Raw genomic sequence first — 18,934 nt, 5'->3', positions numbered from 1 at the left:
CATAAATTGGTCGAAATGTTCTCCTTCCTCTCAGGTATAGGTATACGGTATACGTCTCTAAACGTTTTATTTGACCTTCTGCTTTATTCAAAACAATCAAGGTGATTTTGTTCGAATTCGTTGGCAACCACCGATTATCAATGCATATATACAGTAGATGCTTAAGGTTCATTCTACGCTCTACACTATACTAAAATATTAAAAATATGAAATAATAACAATACGATTAAGACATCGATTTGTTATTATTATTAATCATTTTCTAGAATATCGAATTCGAGGATATTAGCCACAGAACAAGGCAAAATTGCAACAATAAACTTCGCGACAGTTCGACGATCTTGTCCAAGATGGCCGATGTGATTGGCGAGACCGTGACAACTGGCGGCAAAATGCGACACACCTTGTGAAACAGGATTAAACATTTCATCTCCACCATTAACGGATATTGCGAATTCTTCAGTTTTGAACGTATCTCGGAGCAACGAACTTCCCTAACGCCGGTTGAAATTGTTCACTAAAATCTACACACGGTACGTGTATACCATCCAATCATCTTTAAAATAACCGTTAGAAGTTTCCCCTGTGTGCGCATTTGAACGATCTACATAGTATACATTTGTCATCTGCGTGCGGGAACCACTCCCGATTGGTGTTACAGTGTTTCCGTGTTACTCGGTAAGTCATTATACGAGCATTTTAAGGCTTTTATAGACATTAAAAGCCCCTTGATACATTTTTACAAGAAGCAGCGGTTGGTCTTGCATTTTAACCAGAATATGTGCGCTTTAACATCTTGGTATTACGTATAAGGAACCCCGAGCATGTCGATGAACAGTTTCGGACCAAAAAAGTGAATGGAACGTTATTCCTTTTAAGTCTGACATAGTCTAAACCATTTAAGGAACATCGCGTGATTGTTTTACTGTTCTTGAAAAGATTTACTGTATTCTCCTGATACAGTTCTTCTCTTTTTCATTACGAGTTCGTTACCATCGTCTCCACCATTTCTATTTATCAATCTCGTTCTCAGTTATCTTCAATAAAACGAAAAAGAACCGCCACGGATGAGCATCTCGTTATGAACTCGCCGCCGGTGCCAGACCGTGTATTCGCAGTAAAAGATTTCTGTGTTACATTTGTTGATTGTGTTTGAGACGGACTTTCGAACGCTGTAATCTTGCAATTAATATATGTATATCTTTCATTGTGTTTCCATGTATTGATAAGGCACGTTGCAAGTGTTGTTAGCTCTTCGTAGTCTTGTAAATACATAGGTGGACTCGATATTAGATTTAATTATAGTTGTTATATATTTCAATGATAATCAAATGCTCCCTCTCCCATAATATTGCAATCGTTATATAAATATAATTTCCAACAATTAACTACTCAATTATAGTTTACCAACCACATAAGTCATTTATATGTGTGAGAACATGTAATGCATTATAGTGCAAATGAGTGTAAATTCTCTTTAACCTTGCGATTGCGAAAAATGTATATGCATGTACCCACGATGGCCTATTAAATAGTAAATTTTGGTCAGTTCACCTGAACTCACGTTTATTGAATTGTAATTATCGAGAAATGTTTCATTCCCTTTGTGTTCTCGACTATGCAAGTTTTAGGTTATAATCCGAACATGTTGATGATTTTAAGTTAACTTGCCACGACTAAAGGTCGTGCATAATCATTTTTTTCGTCAACGGGAATATCTTTACAACAGAAAAATAATTCCTTCATTGTTCTATTTCAGACTCTGACGATTTAGTCAACAGTACCAATATGGCTGTTAATGTCTACGCAACAAATGTAACAGCGGAAAACTTGAGCCGACATGATATGTTGGCCTGGGTGAATGACTGCTTACAAGCGTCATTCGTCAAGATTGAAGAATTATGCACCGGTGCAGTTTATTGCCAGTTTATGGACATGCTCTTCCCAGGTAGCGTACCCTTAAAGAGGGTCAAGTTCAAGACAAATCTTGAACACGAATACATACAGAATTTTAAAATTCTGCAAGGTGGTTTCAAAAAAATGAATGTAGATAAGGTAAGTTAGAAATCAATTTATCTCATTTATCAAAAGCACTTTAGACGAGTATAGTATTATTGGGACCTGAACAAAAGTCTCTTGGAAGGAATATGGCAAGGGCACACATACTATGTAACATGTGTCGTCAAAACCTAAACATTGGGTCTACAGAAGCATCTACCCCTTGCCTCTGTGCCATTTCAGGAGATTTCTTTTCAGCTCTTAATAATATAAAGTTTTGATCAAAGAATGTTATCTGACAATAATTGTAGGATTTGTAATAGTAAGGGGTCTTTTTACTTTATTGCTTAAAACGGCAGGTCAGTTGCAAAAACAAAAAAAAAATACAATTTTTTAAATTCTTTTTATTATAGGAAGACCCCTTACGCTTAGAACTTAATATAGTTGAACAATAACAATAGATTGAAATACACATTAATGAAATAAGACACTGGTATCAAGGTAAACTTCAATAATGAAATCAGATACCATGTCAATATATGGAATCATATTTCTCCTCATAAAACAGTTTCATTATATGAACTATAAAGTACAGAAAATCATAATCTTTTATTGTTCACAAAATGGTTCAGGTAATACCAGTGGATAAGTTAATAAAAGGCCGCTTTCAAGATAATTTTGAGTTTCTGCAATGGTTCAAGAAATTCTTTGATGCAAATTATGATGGCCGTGAATATGAAGCGTACGAAGCTCGTGGTTGTATACCATTGGGGTCTGGGGTTGACGGAACTCATAATTTGTCAAATCCTCAGTTGGTACTTTTGCCCCCTCAATCGAAACAGTCAAATATGCCGCAAAAGCATACCCAACAGCGTATTGCCCCTCGCCAACAGCAGGGTATTGCAATATTGTGTCAATTTAATCATGTTACTTTTTGCATGCTATCATGATATTTATAAAGTTCAAAAAATCATTTGTGTGCTGCATAAATAATTATTCTAGCTGTGTATTGCACTTTACATGTACATCTAGACAGTTTAGGTGCAATTGTTGTAAAGTAGAAAGCACCAGCTTCTGCAATTTTAGTCACACGTAAACGCACAGTTATGCAGTCTTCCGATCATACAATAGCACAGTATCACTTTATTGTTCATCTATTTTAAGTGTAAGAACATATTTTTTTCTGTTTTATTGTTGCATTATCATTAGCGATGTATACAAAAATGATATACCTATTTCAAATCTGTGATCATATGCCCGATACACAATTCAAATATCTAAAATGCTTATTTACTACATAGGCAGAACGCTATGACTGTTTGTTATTTTTAACGGTCTATAAATACACCTAAGTAGGGGGTAACAGATTGTCTTAGAGACACACAACAGACTGAATTTTCTTTAATCTTCTTATGAAATCTATTATTACAATAGTACTTTCTGTATATGACAGTAATTTGTATAATGCATCTACAATGACACAGTAACATATGTTACGAACACCTACTTAAAATTTGACTTTTGTTAATCTTTTTTTACTTGGTGTCATTTTATTGATTTATCGTTTTTTTTTTAATTTTGTTCCACAAGTTTTTTGCTAATCATTTGCAGATTGTTCCAATTGATAAGCTGGTGAAAGGCAGATTTCAAGACAACTTCGAGTTTTTACAATGGTTCAAGAAATTCTTTGATGCGAATTACTCCAGAACAGAGCCATACGATGCACTTGCTATGCGAGCAGGAGAAACCATGGGTAGTGGTGGAAGTAATGCACCGCGCGGCACTAATGCAAAACGCACTGCTCCCCGTTGTTACGTAGCTTTACCTAAAACAACAGCTCGTATTGGTGGTACATTATTTCACATGTTTTTTTCTTTTATGTTGTATTTGATCTTACATCACTGAACACAATGCAAACATTTTGAGTATAAGCAATGCGCAAAAACCAATTATATGTTCAACATTGGCTTTCTCCTAATTTATTAAAATTAATAATAAAAGACCGGAGTTGTCTGTCCTAGTAACAGAGAACACTTACTGTTAACAAGTTCAAAAGAGGATAGCCATCTAAACGGTTCTAAAGTTGGCAAATTTTGGCAGAGATTGTTCTTGATTGACTTAAATCTTGTTAATGACTTAAATTTATTAAATTGCTGCATGAGGTTAGCTAAATTCTGTAAAAATTCATTTGTATGTTCTTATCGTAATTTGTTTAGCATTCCATAAATTTGAGTATTTATCGATGCATGCTTTTTCACCGTTTCATTCATTCATTCATTCACGGTTTTTGCATAGACTGCTGTCATGCTTTCAGTCAGTATTGTCTTATTGCTTGTCAAATGTTTTCAGAGTATTATATTTTTCGTCAAAGTAGATTTCTTGTTAAGATTTCGTGTAATTTCTTGTTATATAATAAATATTATTTTTAGTATATTCAATGAATAACAAATTCTACAATGTGCTAAACTTTTGAATCTAGTTAACAAAGTACCAGCACATCGCCCACCAGTGAAAACAGGCGCAGTCGGTAATCGTGGGGATAATGGGAAAGTTGATGAACTTAGTGCTCAGGTATGGCAGGAGTCGAATATTATTTCATTCAACATTGATCCCGTATGATCACATGTAGAAATATAATTTATTTTTTTTTGTAGCTAGTGGAGTTGAAAATGTCAGTGGAGGGTCTAGAGAAAGAAAGAGACTTCTATTTTGGTAAACTGCGTGACATCGAAGTTATGTGCCAAGATTGTGATAATGGAGATCCCCCACCTATAGTACAGAAAATCTTAGAAGTTCTTTATGCCACGGAGGTAGAGTTACGACAAATTTAGTTCCTTTAAAAATACTCTGATGTAATTATATTGTGCTAAATAAAATGTTTTTTTTTTCTTTTACAGGAAGGATTTGCACCACCTGAAGAGTTAGAAGGAGATGGACTCGCGCCTGACGACGAAGAAGAATATTAATTTTACTTTTTGTACAACCATTATAAAAAAGTTAACAGCAAATTATCCATGTGCGTTTCAGTTTCTTACGTTTGTGAGTCAGTATCAGTACCCTTTGCATAATTAATGAAGCTACTTTGTAAAGCTATTTAAGCATTTTTGCGCCTTAATTTTGTTACGGAGTTCGCCGAGTTCATTGGAGGTTCGCACGTAATTAGGATAGAGCGATAGGGAGTGAAGGAGAGAATGAAAGAGAGAAAACGAGTGTGAGAGAGAGAGAGAGAGAGAAAAAGATTTATGTCGAGAATAATGCACTCGAATAACTTGTATTCTACGACAACTAATTATTAAGAGAGAAAAACAGAATTAGCAATTTACATATTGTCATAGTTCTTTGTCGTATTACGAATAAAGGTAGAGTTTCGAACATCTACAGGTTTAAAAGTGTATGAAAATACTAAAAAGAAATTAAAAGGACTCGGACACCTGTCCTGGGTCTGGTTTGTTATACAGTGATCTTCTGTTAACTATGTTCATTAATGTGTGAGTGTTTCTTTTTTAATTGTTTGTAAATGCACTATGTTTTTATCGATAAATAAGACATCAATCTCGTCAGTTTATCCTTTGGTACCTTGTTGTAGTTCCCCGACAGAGTGTAGAATTATATCCGTGCATAATTATAACGCCGTTCAACTTGTTCGTGCAACGTGAAAAGAAAATGTACGTAACTGATTGTTAGAAACATTTGTTTACGTAGTGGACGAAACTACAATGTATGCTCGAAGCAGAAACGCACTAAATTTTAGAAATTTTATAAGTCCCATTTACTTTCTAATCCTCATTGTAATTAAAAAGAAAAAAGACATTTTACGGTCGAAAAGACTAATTGCAAACATTGCGATGAAATTTCAACCTTTTGTTTTCTTTAATTGAAAATAGAATATATATGTAATAAACGATTTTTGTTCTCAGTACTGAATTCTGGAGATGCAAAAGATAGATCGATGGAAACTGGGTTTTAATCGGTGCGCACTTGATTTTGCAATGTTATTAGTTGCACACGACAGGCGATTATATCTTTGCATCTCCATAGTCCGTCTTTCAGAATAAAAATGGCCTTAAACAATCAACTTCCGATTACAGAAGAAGTACGAAATATAAAGTTCGCAAGAAAAACCACTCTTGTAAAAAATTACGATAATGCGTTCATTTAACATTTCATTTGTTGTTGTTTTTTTTTTCTAGTAAACTGACGTATTTAAAATGGAATTTTTACTGTCTGTGTAACACTTTCAAATTCCAGATAAAGTTTTTCATTAAAATTCTACATTCTCCATTGCGGAATAATTTGAGAAATCTGTATTAAGTCAATTATATCCTCGAATTTTTTGGCAAGAGGTGTTTTTAACAACGAACCCTTCAATTATTAGAGCGAACGTAACGTGTATATTTCTGAGCATCACGACGACTACGTTGCAATTGTGCAAAGCGGCGGATATTGCTTCGCTAAAGTAACTCGAAAGCAAAAGACGAGAAAACGAATTTGTAAAATTGTGTAGCTGGAATGTATGCAAAAAAGAAAATGAAAAAAAAAACAACGAGCGAAAGTGTTCCAACGCGCAGGCGAACTATCGGCGCATTATTTCCTCTGCGTGTCGTATGACTGTTAATCGTGTGCCTCGAGAAATGAAAATGTAACGAAGCAAGAAATCGTCGGTTCAATCACACGAATGCTAAAATTGTGTCACAAGTTTAGATTCTTAAGAACAGATTTACCTTGTAAGAAAATGCGTCCATTCTATTGTTATATTATCGTTTCGATCGGCATGTGTACCGTGCTACGTGTCACTTTTAAAAAACTAAAGATCTACCTGTTTCACCTTACGGTAACGTTCATTGCTCTCTACATATGTGCGTATACAACGGTCATCGCGAAGACATGCTTCGAAATTTGGAAATTCTATCAATGAGGTAATAAACGTTTAATAGAATTCAAAGATTACGCTTTTTATTTCATTGCGACAAAGTTTTCATAGAAATACAGAATCATAGCGGGTCAGTCCCGCAGTAAGGGAGGGACCCAATTAATGTGAGGGCACCAATTACTGTGCCTATAATTAATTATATTTATTTTTAAGTAATTGGATCCCTTACCCAACGTATGTATTCTCTAAGGGATATTTTTATTGTACCGTGTTATTTCAAAATCGTGCACTTTCTGGTGAAATTGTATGAGATACAGACTATTTTATTTCCAAGCGTTTTTGAGATATTTGAAAGGCGAATAAAATAGTTTTTATCAGCTTTTGGGAACAAATGCTGTGTGTCGGTGGCATATACAGTGTGATCACGAAGAAACTACGGAGATACTCTGTCGGGCAAAGGTTGTCTGGCCAGAAACTTCTTCTGCGCCAGTCGTTCCAGCGCAGCGACCGGTATCGCGTATGTTCCGTGGTGCTCCCGGGTTTATCGGTCTCCCTGAATTCGAAGAGTAGCTAACATCCTTCGAGCACTTCAAGGTCGCGCAGGCACAAAGTAAATTCCTCGGGAGAGGGACTCCGCGGATAATCGGCAACGTGATCCGTCTTCCTGACCCAGGCGAGTATTCGGAATACAGTTTTCTTTCGATAGAATACGATGGGTGGGGGTGGCTTTCGTCGTATTGCGAACGAGGGTACTCCACTTACCCTCTCGCATACCCTCTCGTTCTGACACAAACAATAGTGTCGAACTTCGCAAGAAGGAGAGGGGATAGAGATTTTCTTATTGCGAAAAAAACCATCGTCGTCTTACATGGAAGGAGACTGTATCCATGTATCTATCAAGGATACTCGTCCTTTTGATTGCTTTTGCGGTTGCCACCAGGCAAGACGGGAAGCCAGTAAGCGTTAGTATATTCCGGGTGATTATATAACGCGTTTTACGATCTCGATCTTGTGGTCTTCGTTGCGTTTTAATCAAGAAAAACCATTATAATCTGCCGGTTTAATATAAGACAGCGGATCTTTATAAACATTTTCTGCCCGATTTGCGACAAATTTTATTTTATATTTTCTTTCTTAATACGTTTAATGAGTTGAAAATAATATGAAAGTATTTTTAAATTTTTCTAACGTCTTTAAATTACGCCTACTCGTTATGTCATAAATGCATAAGGTCCGCTGTTTGTTGTACAGGGTGTCTCAGTATTGGTACAATCGTGGAGGGGGCGATTCTTCGTGAGAAAATAAGTTGAAAATACGGAATAGATTTTGTTCGCTTGAGGCTTTGTTTTCGAGTTTTCAAGTTTGCGTGTCTAGCATTCGCAAGAAGTAAGTAGAATCAGTGGGCCATGATCAGACGCGTCAGACGATTCCTATTCAATAGCTCGCGTGTTCGCCGAATTTTCAAACTTGATTTTCTCGAATACAATTTTTAAACATATTTGTTGGCTCCCTTACAATCGATCAATTCTGTTTAGCGAAAATTACGTTTGTTTAACGTCGCTGTTTTGTCATTTCACGTGCAACGACCTAATAGCTATTCGTCGATCGTGTTTGGGTGATCGTACGGCTTCACGAGACGCGTCTCCCATGGGGTCTTGATTATGTTAGCTCGACTAGTACTACCAAGTCCGTGTGTCGTGTACTATGGATTGAGGAGGTTCCGCGGAACTCGGAACTTTGTTTATCATTCGTGCGGGCTGTGAGACGGGCAACATTTCCCTGAAAACCAATTTCGACACACGTTAAATAATTATTAGTATAAATTTGGTTGGGGTCGCATCGCCTCCAATAGTTCACTCGAGGGTTGTAGGCTGTCACGGTGAAATTTATGGAAAATGATTTATGGAAAGCATTAATTGAAAATAATGGGATTCCTGTTCGAGCCAGACCTGGGCAAATTCGACTTGAAAGGAAAATAAAAGCTAGAAATAATTTATTGCAATTTTAGTTTAACGTGTTGAAGACGTTTAATTTTACGGTCAGCTGAGTAGAGAAGCGTCCAAAATTCCATTGGTCGTTTCGAATGGGACGGTTTACACCAGGGAAGTTCGATTCACTGTTCGCTGTTAAGGACTGTTCGTCCTTGGCGATCTAAACAACGGAAAAACTGCCGCCTGGCTTCCCTGAGCGTAGATCATCGCGAGCAGTGTGTGTATTGGCAGTGATCAACGTTTGGCGAAGTTTCGTTTTGCTGGCTAACAGGTGCGACGGTGTACGACAAACTCAAGCTGAAATTGTTGAAATTCGTGAAATATAAATATTTAAAGACGAACAGTCTAGTCATTTTCGTGAACGTATATTAACTAGAAAAATATTATTTCGAAGAGGTATTCCAGAATTATAATATTTCCATTGAAGAGTGATCGAGTATCGTGTAATTACATCCCGCCGTAAATATCGTTGTTTCCATAACGACGTGTGAATAAACAGTTCTTATTTCGCGTCGCGCGTCGACACCGCCGTTTGTTGTAAAGTGTTTCTGTGTCCCGACGGATAACGCCGGGTCACGTCTTTCTGATAGTGAAATTATTCCCGCTACCGTTCTCATGCTTTGTTTCGGTAGTTCAGTCACTCGGCTAGAAGGGACGGTTTCACATGGGCTGTTAGGCGAGAATTTTCTCCGGTAAAGAAATTCTTTCTCGAGCAGCTGCTACATTTCGAGAAAAGTTCGCGAACCTAGTAAATTGTCTTTCGAGTATAGCACTCGTTCAGCACGAACTCCGGGGCCCAGGGTAAGGGGCCCGATTACTGTGCCTATATTAATTATACTTGTTTTCAAAGCGTATTGAATATTAAAAAAAGAGATACTTAATGTTTTTCATTAAAATCAGTATAAAGATAATCAGTTAAAAGTAAGTATAATTAATATAGGCACAGTAATTGGGCCCCTTACCCTAGTCTCGAAATACAGTGAAAGACGATTAAAACAATCAGCAAGGGAATTCAAAGCCATCGTAATTTAAATGAAAGTGAGATTGTGTATTTGTGTTTAGTTCGGTAATTAATTGTATATAATTAAAAAAACTGTTTATCTAAAATATTGTTTATATCAACGTGGATACTAGGCTGTAACGAAATGAAAGAATTATTGTTGAACTGGGAAAAAACTGAAAAGCTACTGAAAGGTGAACGCAAATGACGTGTTATATCGTTTCTTATATACATGTACATCGACAATAACCAAATTGAATTTTATTTCGGTCGAAAGGAAATTAATAGATTTTTATTAAACTCTGTTGTAGCGCAAGGGGCTAAACTCTTCGAACATTGTTAGAATATTAGTATTAGGATAATTTGTTCGAACAAATTGTGTAGACCAGTGTGTTGATAGTTGTTGGAGTGTATTGGTTCGAGCGTATCGGTTCGGGTGTATTGGTTCGAGCGTCTTGTCGAACATGCGTTCCTTAAACTTAGCTAAAGAGAACGTAGCTTAGGAAAAGAAGAACAAAAATTCTTTTTATTCATCGCACAGCATTTTATAGCGGAGATCATTCTATGGGAGTACGTGCATTCTAAGCGATAGGACGAGGTCATGCCTTCTCGATAACGGATTATCGCCGCTGCATTCTTTATTGTTTATTTGTTATCGATTTTATTACACTTTAATAGGAGAGAATTTTATTCGCGCGAACTTGCCAATAAATTGTCCGTGCACGCGGGAGTAACAAACTACTTTGTTCGTATCATAGTTCAACTAGCGTCTGTCGCCCCGTTGTCGCGTGAGCGATAGTTGCGTAATATTTAAACTTTTTCTTCAGAAGAATAGTAACTATTTCAGTCGCTTTACGACACGAGTAAACTATTAAACTGAATAAGCCAAGAAAATCTCGCCTATTAGTCCAGATTACATTTAACCTTTCAGTAGATACGACGACAAGATAACGCACCACTTCTGGCTGACCCTCTTTTTCTCGTCAATCTCTTCGATCGGTTTAACGGAATTGTATTTAACTATAATATTTCCGACAACTAACGGATCTTTATGAAACATGAAAATTGTCTGACTTAATCGCAAAGATCTCAACGTATCTCGTTTCTAGACCGACTGGAAACATGGAGGATGCAGGATCTCCGTATGCCGTGAGTGTCGGAGCCGTCTTAAAAACAAGCGTACACATTCTTTTATTATGTTTATCGTGACTTAATCGCAATAAAAACATTTTCAGGTGACATCCAAAACATCGGGTGGTGTAATAGGATGGATGGAGTCGATGTTTATCACAATGTCGCAGACGTTCGTGGGTATGCCGCTTTTGAAACTGATCGATTACTTCTTGTACGTCGCGGAGAAGTCGTCGCAATGGAGTCTGCCGGCCAATGAAATCAGTGCTGGTAATTAATTAGTGGTTAACAATTTCTCGTATGTGGAGACGCGACAAAGCAACTCATTTAAACGACTCGTATTTGAATTATTATTATAGATTGTAATTAAACAATTCTCATAGGCGCGGTCTGTTTCATTGTACTTTTCTGTGTTCAAACAGAGGACAATGGAAAGGTGTTTGGGAAAATCGAACTCGTCAGACCGCTACCTTGGATCTTGTTCATACCAGGGCTGGTTATCTTGCGAATTATCAGAGGCGGACTCAACGTGGGGGCTTTCATTTTGGGCTATCCTCGCGTCGAAGCGATTGAAATGGTACGAAAGTTATTATAAACTGCGCTTGAGTTTGTGAAAATATCGATAAAGGCATATCTCGATGACCTTTCAAGTATAGGGTGTCCCGGAAATGTTGTACTTCATTGAATGAGGCGATTCCTGAGGTGATTTGAGCTAACTTTTTCCTTTACGAAAATGTTCTCCGCGGCTTTGTTAAGGAACTATTAACGAAAAACACGGACCAATCAGAGCGCAGCTACTCAGCGGGGCCCAGCGTGGCCGCGCTATGATTGGTCCGTGTTTTTCGTCAATAACTCTTGAACAAAGCCGCGGAGAACTTTTTCACAAAGGAAAAAGTTACTTCAAACGGCCTCAGAAATCAACAAACAACAAATATTGTTTGTTCTATCATGTTTGTAATAAGTAAAAGCAAATTATTCTTTGTAGGTAAAATTCCTACAAAAGAGTCGCAGACGGCTGAGAGCGATACATTTAAAGGCAGCGAAGTCATCGAGACGTAGAGTAAGCAACAATAAGGTTCATTAATAATTACAATACAGTTTAATTTGTTGCATTTCTACTACCGTTTCCGTCGTATTTATCTGTTTATACCTTTCCCCTCCTTAACTTCGTACATTTACTTTAACACTAGGTTCACGGGACAAAATGGCGGGAGTTCTAATATTTATAATTTACGAATTTTGAGATTGTGAAGAAACGAGGAAATGTACAACAAATTAATTTCTTTGGCTAATTTGGGTAGACACATTCTTATTATTCTTATGAAATACTGTAAAATAGTCACTTTTAGTGCTCCGTAAATCTAGTGTTGAAGAAGTAGCGAAACGTGGATTGTTTTGCGAATCAATTGCATGAATTCGTGGCATTTTCTTTTAGCAGTTGTCTTTAAAAGAACTCCAGTAGATTTTGTAGATCCTGTCCTGTCCGATACAGCCGATCCTTAGACGGTTGATTAAACTTAGCACTATAATAGTTTCGGTGATGGATGTAGGACAAGATCCTGATCAAATCGATAAGATTGAGTCTGTCGACGTTGTTTTGCTTGGACTCGTCCAAATTATCACCGTCCCCACCGCCGATTAAAATTTGTTTGTCTGGTCTGGAATTCGAAACGGTAAGTTTATAATTGTTGTGTACGTCTATTAGCAATACGATTAATAATTAGACAACTCATTTGATAGATTTATCGACTCCGTGCTACTCAGCGGCGGATCTGGGCCCCATTCGGTCAAAGGACAAAAAAAAATTAAAAATAAAAACAATTTAAATTCGAAACTTAAGAAAAAATAAATTATACAACAATTTTTGGTACTTGAGTTCATTTGGGTTAATTGAGTAGGCCCCGGGCAGTGTTAGACCGGGGCCCTAAAATTAACGGTCCGCCGCTGGTGCTACTGTATTGATATACATGCAATACAATTAGATACTTATCGAGTGGTTACTGTATTTTAACAATTTTGAATGTACTAACAGAAACAAATGTTATATGTTATTTAAAGGACAGGTTTTACATGTAAAATTGGCCAAAGATAACTAAATAGATGTGATAAGCAATTATTAACAAATGCACTGTTGCAGCCAGCAAGCCCCGATGAAAAGTCGACTACAGAGTCTGTTGGAAGTCCCATGCTCGTCGACGCAAAACGCAAGTACTCTCAAGTGAGTTCCGACTCCGAAAGCGAGACAATACTAACGAAGCTCGACAATTGTGCTTCAGAGGACAGCATGGAAGATTCCGATTTCAACGTAAGTACTACCACTGACAATATTTTTCACTCGCACCGATCAATCTTTAAATCGCTACATTTCTAATTGATGTTGAAATCGTTTTCCAGCCCGCCAATTGCAGCCCACAGTCGAGTACGTCGAGTAGCTTAGGCGAGGAGGAGAAAAACATATCTTTGACCGAATTAGAAGATATTAAAAAAGACAATGAACTGCCCCTGAAAGATCTTCCTCCCAATTACGAAGTAAGCACTGACAACATTCTTTCTTTAAGCATAAAACACACGGTAATGGTAAATCAGTGATGGTTCATCAGAATTTTCTGAAAAAATATTCGACGTCGTTTTGCAAAACTACAATTTACCTAATATTTATATTAGCTAGAATTTCCTCACGTTTTTTAATTAGCTTCGCACCACTGCGTTGGTTCGCACCACATCGAAAAGTTTTTGCTTTATCTCGCACTAATATAATATAATAAATCTTTGTCGAACATTACCTAAAATTGCTACATTTCTAACTGCACAGAGTACGGCGTGCATTGAGGGCAGAATAGAGTCAAGTACGAATAGTAGCGAAAACAAGGATACAGAGGATAATAAAAAAGACAACGAAGAGCTCCCGAACAGAGAGAGGCCTAACGCACTTTCTCTCGACAAGGTAAAAGCGATGTTCGTTGCTGTTGTCTTTTTACACTACACATATTTTATGTTGAGTGCGACCACTCCCTATTAAACGTGCTCAATCGTTGAAGACGCTCGATTCTACATTTACGAAGTATCTGAATTAGAAGCTTCCGAGCGGTTTGAACTATTCACTTCAATCTTCTCGAGTAGCTCAAAGTTGAAAGATTACTGCTTTGCATGATAGCACGTTGGAATGAAAACTTCCGGATTAGAATACTTAGAGAGTTTTAAAGATCATCGAACGAACACCCTTCGGTAACAACTTCGATACGATCGCGCGTTCGAGGAACATGTAACACGAACAATAATACTGATAATAATACCAATAACAGCAACAATAAAAAGAACATTAACTCGTAGAGAATCTATGATAATTCCTGGATGATATCCCCGATAAATTACAGTAAAACAAATTACATATGACAAGGAGGCGCGCGAGTCTACCATCTTGAAGTACCGATAAGTTCGACATTATAATTCATTAACGCGAGTCCAGCCGAAAAACAACCAGAAAGAAATATAATAGTGTAATCGTCTATTTAGAGATGGAAATTATGAGATGTATAAAAAGGTGAACACAGAAAATGGCGTAGATCGCAAGAAGTTGGGTGTAGCGTATTGGTTCTGTATAAGTATTGGATCGTCCTGAAAGTTCTCGCAGTTTCAACCGAGATAAAACACTTTCAGTTCCAGCGGGGTTTCTCGTTTCCAAAAAATGGCCGGCTTAGGGCCGCGAGAACTTCCAGGATGAGCCGACAGAAGTCGTTTTATTCGTAACGTTAAACAATTTCAGACAACAAGCGACAAGGAAACGGAGGGAGCGATGGCAACGAACGAGACGCGTGTCGACAGTCCGGGTGAGTCCATCTACTGGTCAGCAAGGGAGTGCGATGACGATGACTAGGCGCCATTTACTCGGCCGTCGGCTGAACAAGTGGTTCGTCGGTGTAAAATCATTTTCGTTACCCTGGCGCGCCACTTTTCCAGCGGACGAAGTTCGCTCAGTGTCGCCAGACGACGGGAAAAAGTTACCCCCTCTCCGCAGTATCTGGGAGTATCTGGTGGGGTAGAGGGGGAAATTAGAGTGGGGGAACAAGTCTCGATCTGGCGACTCTGTTTCGCTGTCTGCTTCGGAACAGAGAAAGACTGAAATGAACTGAAATCGAGTCGGTATTCGCCTAGAAACACTGTTCAAACAATTCATACGATCCTGAGCGTCCGAGGACCGGAAGTCCAGGACCGCCATACTCTTGATTCTTTTCTCGCAGTGATGGAAAGTTGTTTCAGCTGTTGGCACAGTTTACAACCATCTTTTAATTTTAATAACGTACTTGCAACTTCGCCTTTGACAATTGACGGAATAAAGAGAATTTCTTGGTCAGGAATCTTAATCTTAATTGCCTTGTCCCGATACGCATTTTCTTCGACCGTAAAGAAACAAAGAAACAAGCGAATTCATAACGACGAAGCGTGCGAAACCATGAGTAGACTGCGGATGTTTATGCAAATCATTGAAGATTTGAACAGGAATGTGTTATGAACTTTTACGAATACGAGCATTATTTTTTGAACGGATATGAATGCATGAAAAATCTGCAGTCTGGATCAACATGGAGCTTCTTTCGTAGCAAGAAGACGTTGTTCGTCGGCAGACGTTGTTTTGTGTCAGTCGTGCAAGTTAAGTGCAATTCATTCTGTCGTCTCGTTTTCGCAGTGGCAGTATGAGAACTAATACTAATAATGAGAACTAATCGAGACATTGTTGCCTCTGTCTTTGTAGAACCGGTAACGCAGTCCAGCGCATGCGAAAAGCTTGATGTCAATGGAAAACCGCATGAAGAAAGCAACGACGCGCCAGCCACGCCTTCAGGTATTTTCGTTACATTCAAACTAATCAAGCGACAACCCGTTAAATCATTTTTACGCGTTAATTCAGCCGTTTATTATGGGTGTATGAATTATAAATATTATGGGTAATGAATTTGTTTGAAAATTTGTGGAGAGATTGCCATAGGTACAACGCTTATTTGCCAAAAAAAAAAGTTTCTTAAAAAGGTTGTTAAATATTAAGTAATATGGGCTGATCAAAAATCTCTCTTTACTGCCCATTTTTTATTTATGTAAGCATACAACAAATCCTTTAATAGATTTTGGTCAGGCACTGATCGTTTTGGCAAGGTATAATATTGAACTATCTTTGTGTAAAAAATCTTGAGACCCTTCCAGACCCTTTCGCCGCAATTTAAGTTTAAACATTAACTTTCAGAATTTCCAAGAATGAATTTGTGCGCCGCTCGGTCGATTAGCGCAATCAAAGTTCGAACGGCAAATTAATGATAAACCATAATGTCTAGATGTTGGTACACTACGAGATTGAACTTTTTCCAAATGCGGAGTTGCCCGAATAATAAACGGGTCGATTTGAAAACCGTGTCCGAGTCGCAAAATATTTATTCCGGCAGCGCGATATCGAACGAAAGAGGCTCGTTCGAAGTTCATAAAATTGCCGCTGTTTAAATATTGGAAACACAGCGCGTAGAGTAGTAGATCTAGATTAAGCAAGCTGATTTCGAATCGTCTCTCGATACACTGATACGAGTACTATTCATTATCAAGCAGAAACGGAAGCAGCGCCATCACCGCCGCCGACGCAGGACGTCACCGATGTCGAGGCCAGTCGGGAACGCAAGGAAGAACCGAATCAGAAACCGAATCAGAAACCGAACGCGACGCAGCAATCACAGTTTTCGAGCACGCACGAAAACCAGCCTCAAAATCAGGAAAAGAAGAGCTATCCTCGCAAGAAGCAGTTCTACAAACAACACAAATAAGTTAGAGGTTCTCCGAGAGGGGGATACAGAGACGTTGTGCCCTAAATTAACGCCCGGATTAATTGAGTAACCCCGGGGGTGGGGGTTGGAGACTATCTACCCCCTCTCCCCTTAGATCGTGTCAGCATGATCGTCGGATTAATTCTTACGAAACGATACTTCTTCTGGAAGCACGCGCGCGCAGGGAGCCACGTTATCGGTAAGGTTGCAGTGTTGTAATCGAGCGGCGAAGATCGAGCGTTGCGTGATCGAGACGGCTGCGCCGATACGGACATCGCTGCGTTATCAATCGTTATCGATCGCGATTTTTGGCGAGTCCAGGAAATACACGTAAAGCAACGCGACCCTTCACGATCATTTCTACACGCAGAATTGTTGTTATGTTATTCGCCGAAAATAATATACTTTCGTTAATAATGATATTCGCGAGCAAAACCAAAAAAAAAAATAACGCGTGCATCCACGAGAGAAAATATTTAACTAACGGGTTAAATCGTTTGTCAAGTTTCTGCTCGAATGAGGCTTTTCATTCGACGAGCGTGCCAATATTTATTTAGCTGAAAGCGACTCACGGAAACAGATATTTACACGCAGAGAATACCGTATTGTATTTTATACATATTACGATTCTCTTTCGGATCGTCGAATTATAAAACTGGGACACGAATCATTACCCCCTTAATTATTTCACCATGTATCGTGTTCATGGTTTCACCTACGTTCGCATGGACGAATGAATGGGAGTGAAAGTTCTGAGTGTGTGAGCGAGAGAGGAAAAAGGAAAGGGAGCGTTCCGTCCTAGGCCCGCTAGAGGACTTTGCCGATGGGCCCTTTTTTTATTGTGGTGGTAATCGCTAATTATGGATCCCCCGCCCTTCTTCAGGGGAGAGACGTGGGACTCCGCCGGGCCCTCGGTGGCTGGGGTACCCATTAATTCCATCACGGTGACCCCCGGCTAATTAAGGGAGCCAGGATCTCGATATCTATTCTAACAAGGACCCCGTGAAGGACCCCCACCCATAGGGCCCCCGATTAGACATAATGGGCCACCGTGTAAATTCCGTGTACACTCGCGAATATTCTAAGCTTCATCGTTCGTTCCGGGACACCCTATACATTGCAATCAGAACAAGATTATGCAATTTATCGCGACAGCTTCTGATTTTTGTCAGATCTTTCTCTATGGAAACGTTTTCTTACTGATTGCGAATCGTAACGAAGTACGGGCGGAATTCGCGTTGTTATTTATTCTGCAGAATGCTAACACACGTCTTCAATTTTATCAATTTTATTACGTTATAAGACGACGGTGTTCACTTCGCAACAAGACAATCGCTATCCCCTCTTCGCCGCTCAGAACGAGAGGTTATGTCGTATTCTATCCTTCTCAATTTTATGGTCTGCCAGACAATAGGACACTCTCAAGAACAAAGGAATAGGTACCCCCGTCCGAAATACGACGCAAGCAGGTACCGAGCCGTCGTCTTATATCGGAATGAAACAGAATCTGCTGGACACGTACGTGATTAATTCCCTTGAATTGAAATGAAATTCTAGTTTCTTTACCTTCTTTTCTTTTTAGTACGTTATGAACGTCGAAGAAGTTCTAATCATTGTAAAATGAATCGCAGTGGGTTAATAAATACGATTAGAGCGATTTCTCGAAGTCCTTTTCCGACGAAGTAAAATCGTCGAAAATAGCCCACATACAATGTGTTAATAATAATGATACGCCGTCGTTTTATTCTTGCGAAAAAATATCTCTTATCGTGACTCGCGATAAGTAGAGATTACTGCCCATATGCCGTACATGTGCTTGATGGACAGATAAGTGCGTTACACTGTCCTAGAAAATCGAACGCACCGTCGATCGTGTTTGTGGGCCAAGAATTTTCCTCTTGAAAAGAAAAAGAGTCAGAAGAATGTTGTCATGCGAAACGTTCAGAATGTTTCTAAACTGCAATAGCAAAAACAAAATTAATCGCTGGATTTGTTAAAGAATAATCGAGAGTCGGTTTTTTCGGTATTTCATCGACGCTTTAAAGCTCCAAGTTATTACTCATTTTGTCATCTACGCCATTAATCTTAATAGGTGCTAGTACTAAAGTTACATTTTGCGTGTTTGGGTCTATATTTTTATATG

General features: G+C 38.5%; 2 protein-coding genes across 7 annotated transcripts; both read left to right on the top strand.

The window, feature by feature from the left end:
- Positions 1-462: 462 nt before the first annotated feature.
- Eb1 (microtubule-associated protein RP/EB family member 1) lies at positions 463-6,541 on the top strand. Of its 6 annotated transcripts, none has more exons than XM_076788734.1 (6): positions 463-678; positions 1,760-2,055; positions 3,610-3,847; positions 4,478-4,569; positions 4,653-4,808; positions 4,896-6,541. In XM_076788734.1, the coding sequence occupies exons 2-6, from the start codon at positions 1,789-1,791 to the stop codon at positions 4,962-4,964; spliced, it is 822 nt and encodes a 273-aa protein (XP_076644849.1). In that variant the 5' UTR covers positions 463-678; positions 1,760-1,788; the 3' UTR covers positions 4,965-6,541. The 6 variants fall into 6 exon arrangements, with proteins under 6 accessions (XP_076644849.1, XP_076644843.1, XP_076644848.1 ...); XM_076788728.1 differs by lacking the exon at positions 3,610-3,847 and adding an exon at positions 2,631-2,895; XM_076788733.1 differs by lacking the exons at positions 463-678; positions 3,610-3,847 and adding exons at positions 1,053-1,174; positions 2,631-2,895.
- Positions 6,542-9,299: 2,758 nt separating this feature from the next.
- Positions 9,300-18,711, top strand: LOC143354546 (uncharacterized). Its single transcript, XM_076788725.1, has 12 exons — positions 9,300-9,551; positions 10,969-11,008; positions 11,095-11,260; positions 11,413-11,567; positions 11,976-12,050; positions 12,541-12,663; positions 13,128-13,295; positions 13,385-13,519; positions 13,803-13,934; positions 14,754-14,817; positions 15,741-15,830; positions 16,580-18,711. The coding sequence occupies exons 1-12, from the start codon at positions 9,475-9,477 to the stop codon at positions 16,789-16,791; spliced, it is 1,437 nt and encodes a 478-aa protein (XP_076644840.1). The 5' UTR covers positions 9,300-9,474; the 3' UTR covers positions 16,792-18,711.
- The last annotated feature ends 223 nt before the right edge of the window (positions 18,712-18,934 follow it).

Source organism: Halictus rubicundus, chromosome 5, assembly GCF_050948215.1.
Source record: "Halictus rubicundus isolate RS-2024b chromosome 5, iyHalRubi1_principal, whole genome shotgun sequence".
NCBI classification, from domain to species: domain Eukaryota; kingdom Metazoa; phylum Arthropoda; class Insecta; order Hymenoptera; family Halictidae; genus Halictus; species Halictus rubicundus.
The sequence above is the reverse complement of the archived record's forward strand: the minus strand, read 5'-3'. Positions and strand labels throughout refer to the sequence as shown.

Excerpts from the sequence above, each read along its gene's own strand:
- Eb1 (XM_076788728.1), top strand. The coding sequence starts at position 1,789 with ATGGCTGTTAATGTCTACGCAACAAATGTAACAGCGGAAAACTTGAGC. Across the intron at positions 2,896-4,477 it reads TGCCCCTCGCCAACAGCAGG|TTAACAAAGTACCAGCACAT; the intron begins GTATTGCAATAT and ends TTTTGAATCTAG. Across the intron at positions 4,809-4,895 it reads AAGTTCTTTATGCCACGGAG|GAAGGATTTGCACCACCTGA; the intron begins GTAGAGTTACGA and ends TTTCTTTTACAG.
- LOC143354546 (XM_076788725.1), top strand. The coding sequence starts at position 9,475 with ATGCTTTGTTTCGGTAGTTCAGTCACTCGGCTAGAAGGGACGGTTTCA. Across the intron at positions 9,552-10,968 it reads TTAGGCGAGAATTTTCTCCG|ACCGACTGGAAACATGGAGG; the intron begins GTAAAGAAATTC and ends TCTCGTTTCTAG. Across the intron at positions 11,261-11,412 it reads GGCCAATGAAATCAGTGCTG|AGGACAATGGAAAGGTGTTT; the intron begins GTAATTAATTAG and ends GTGTTCAAACAG.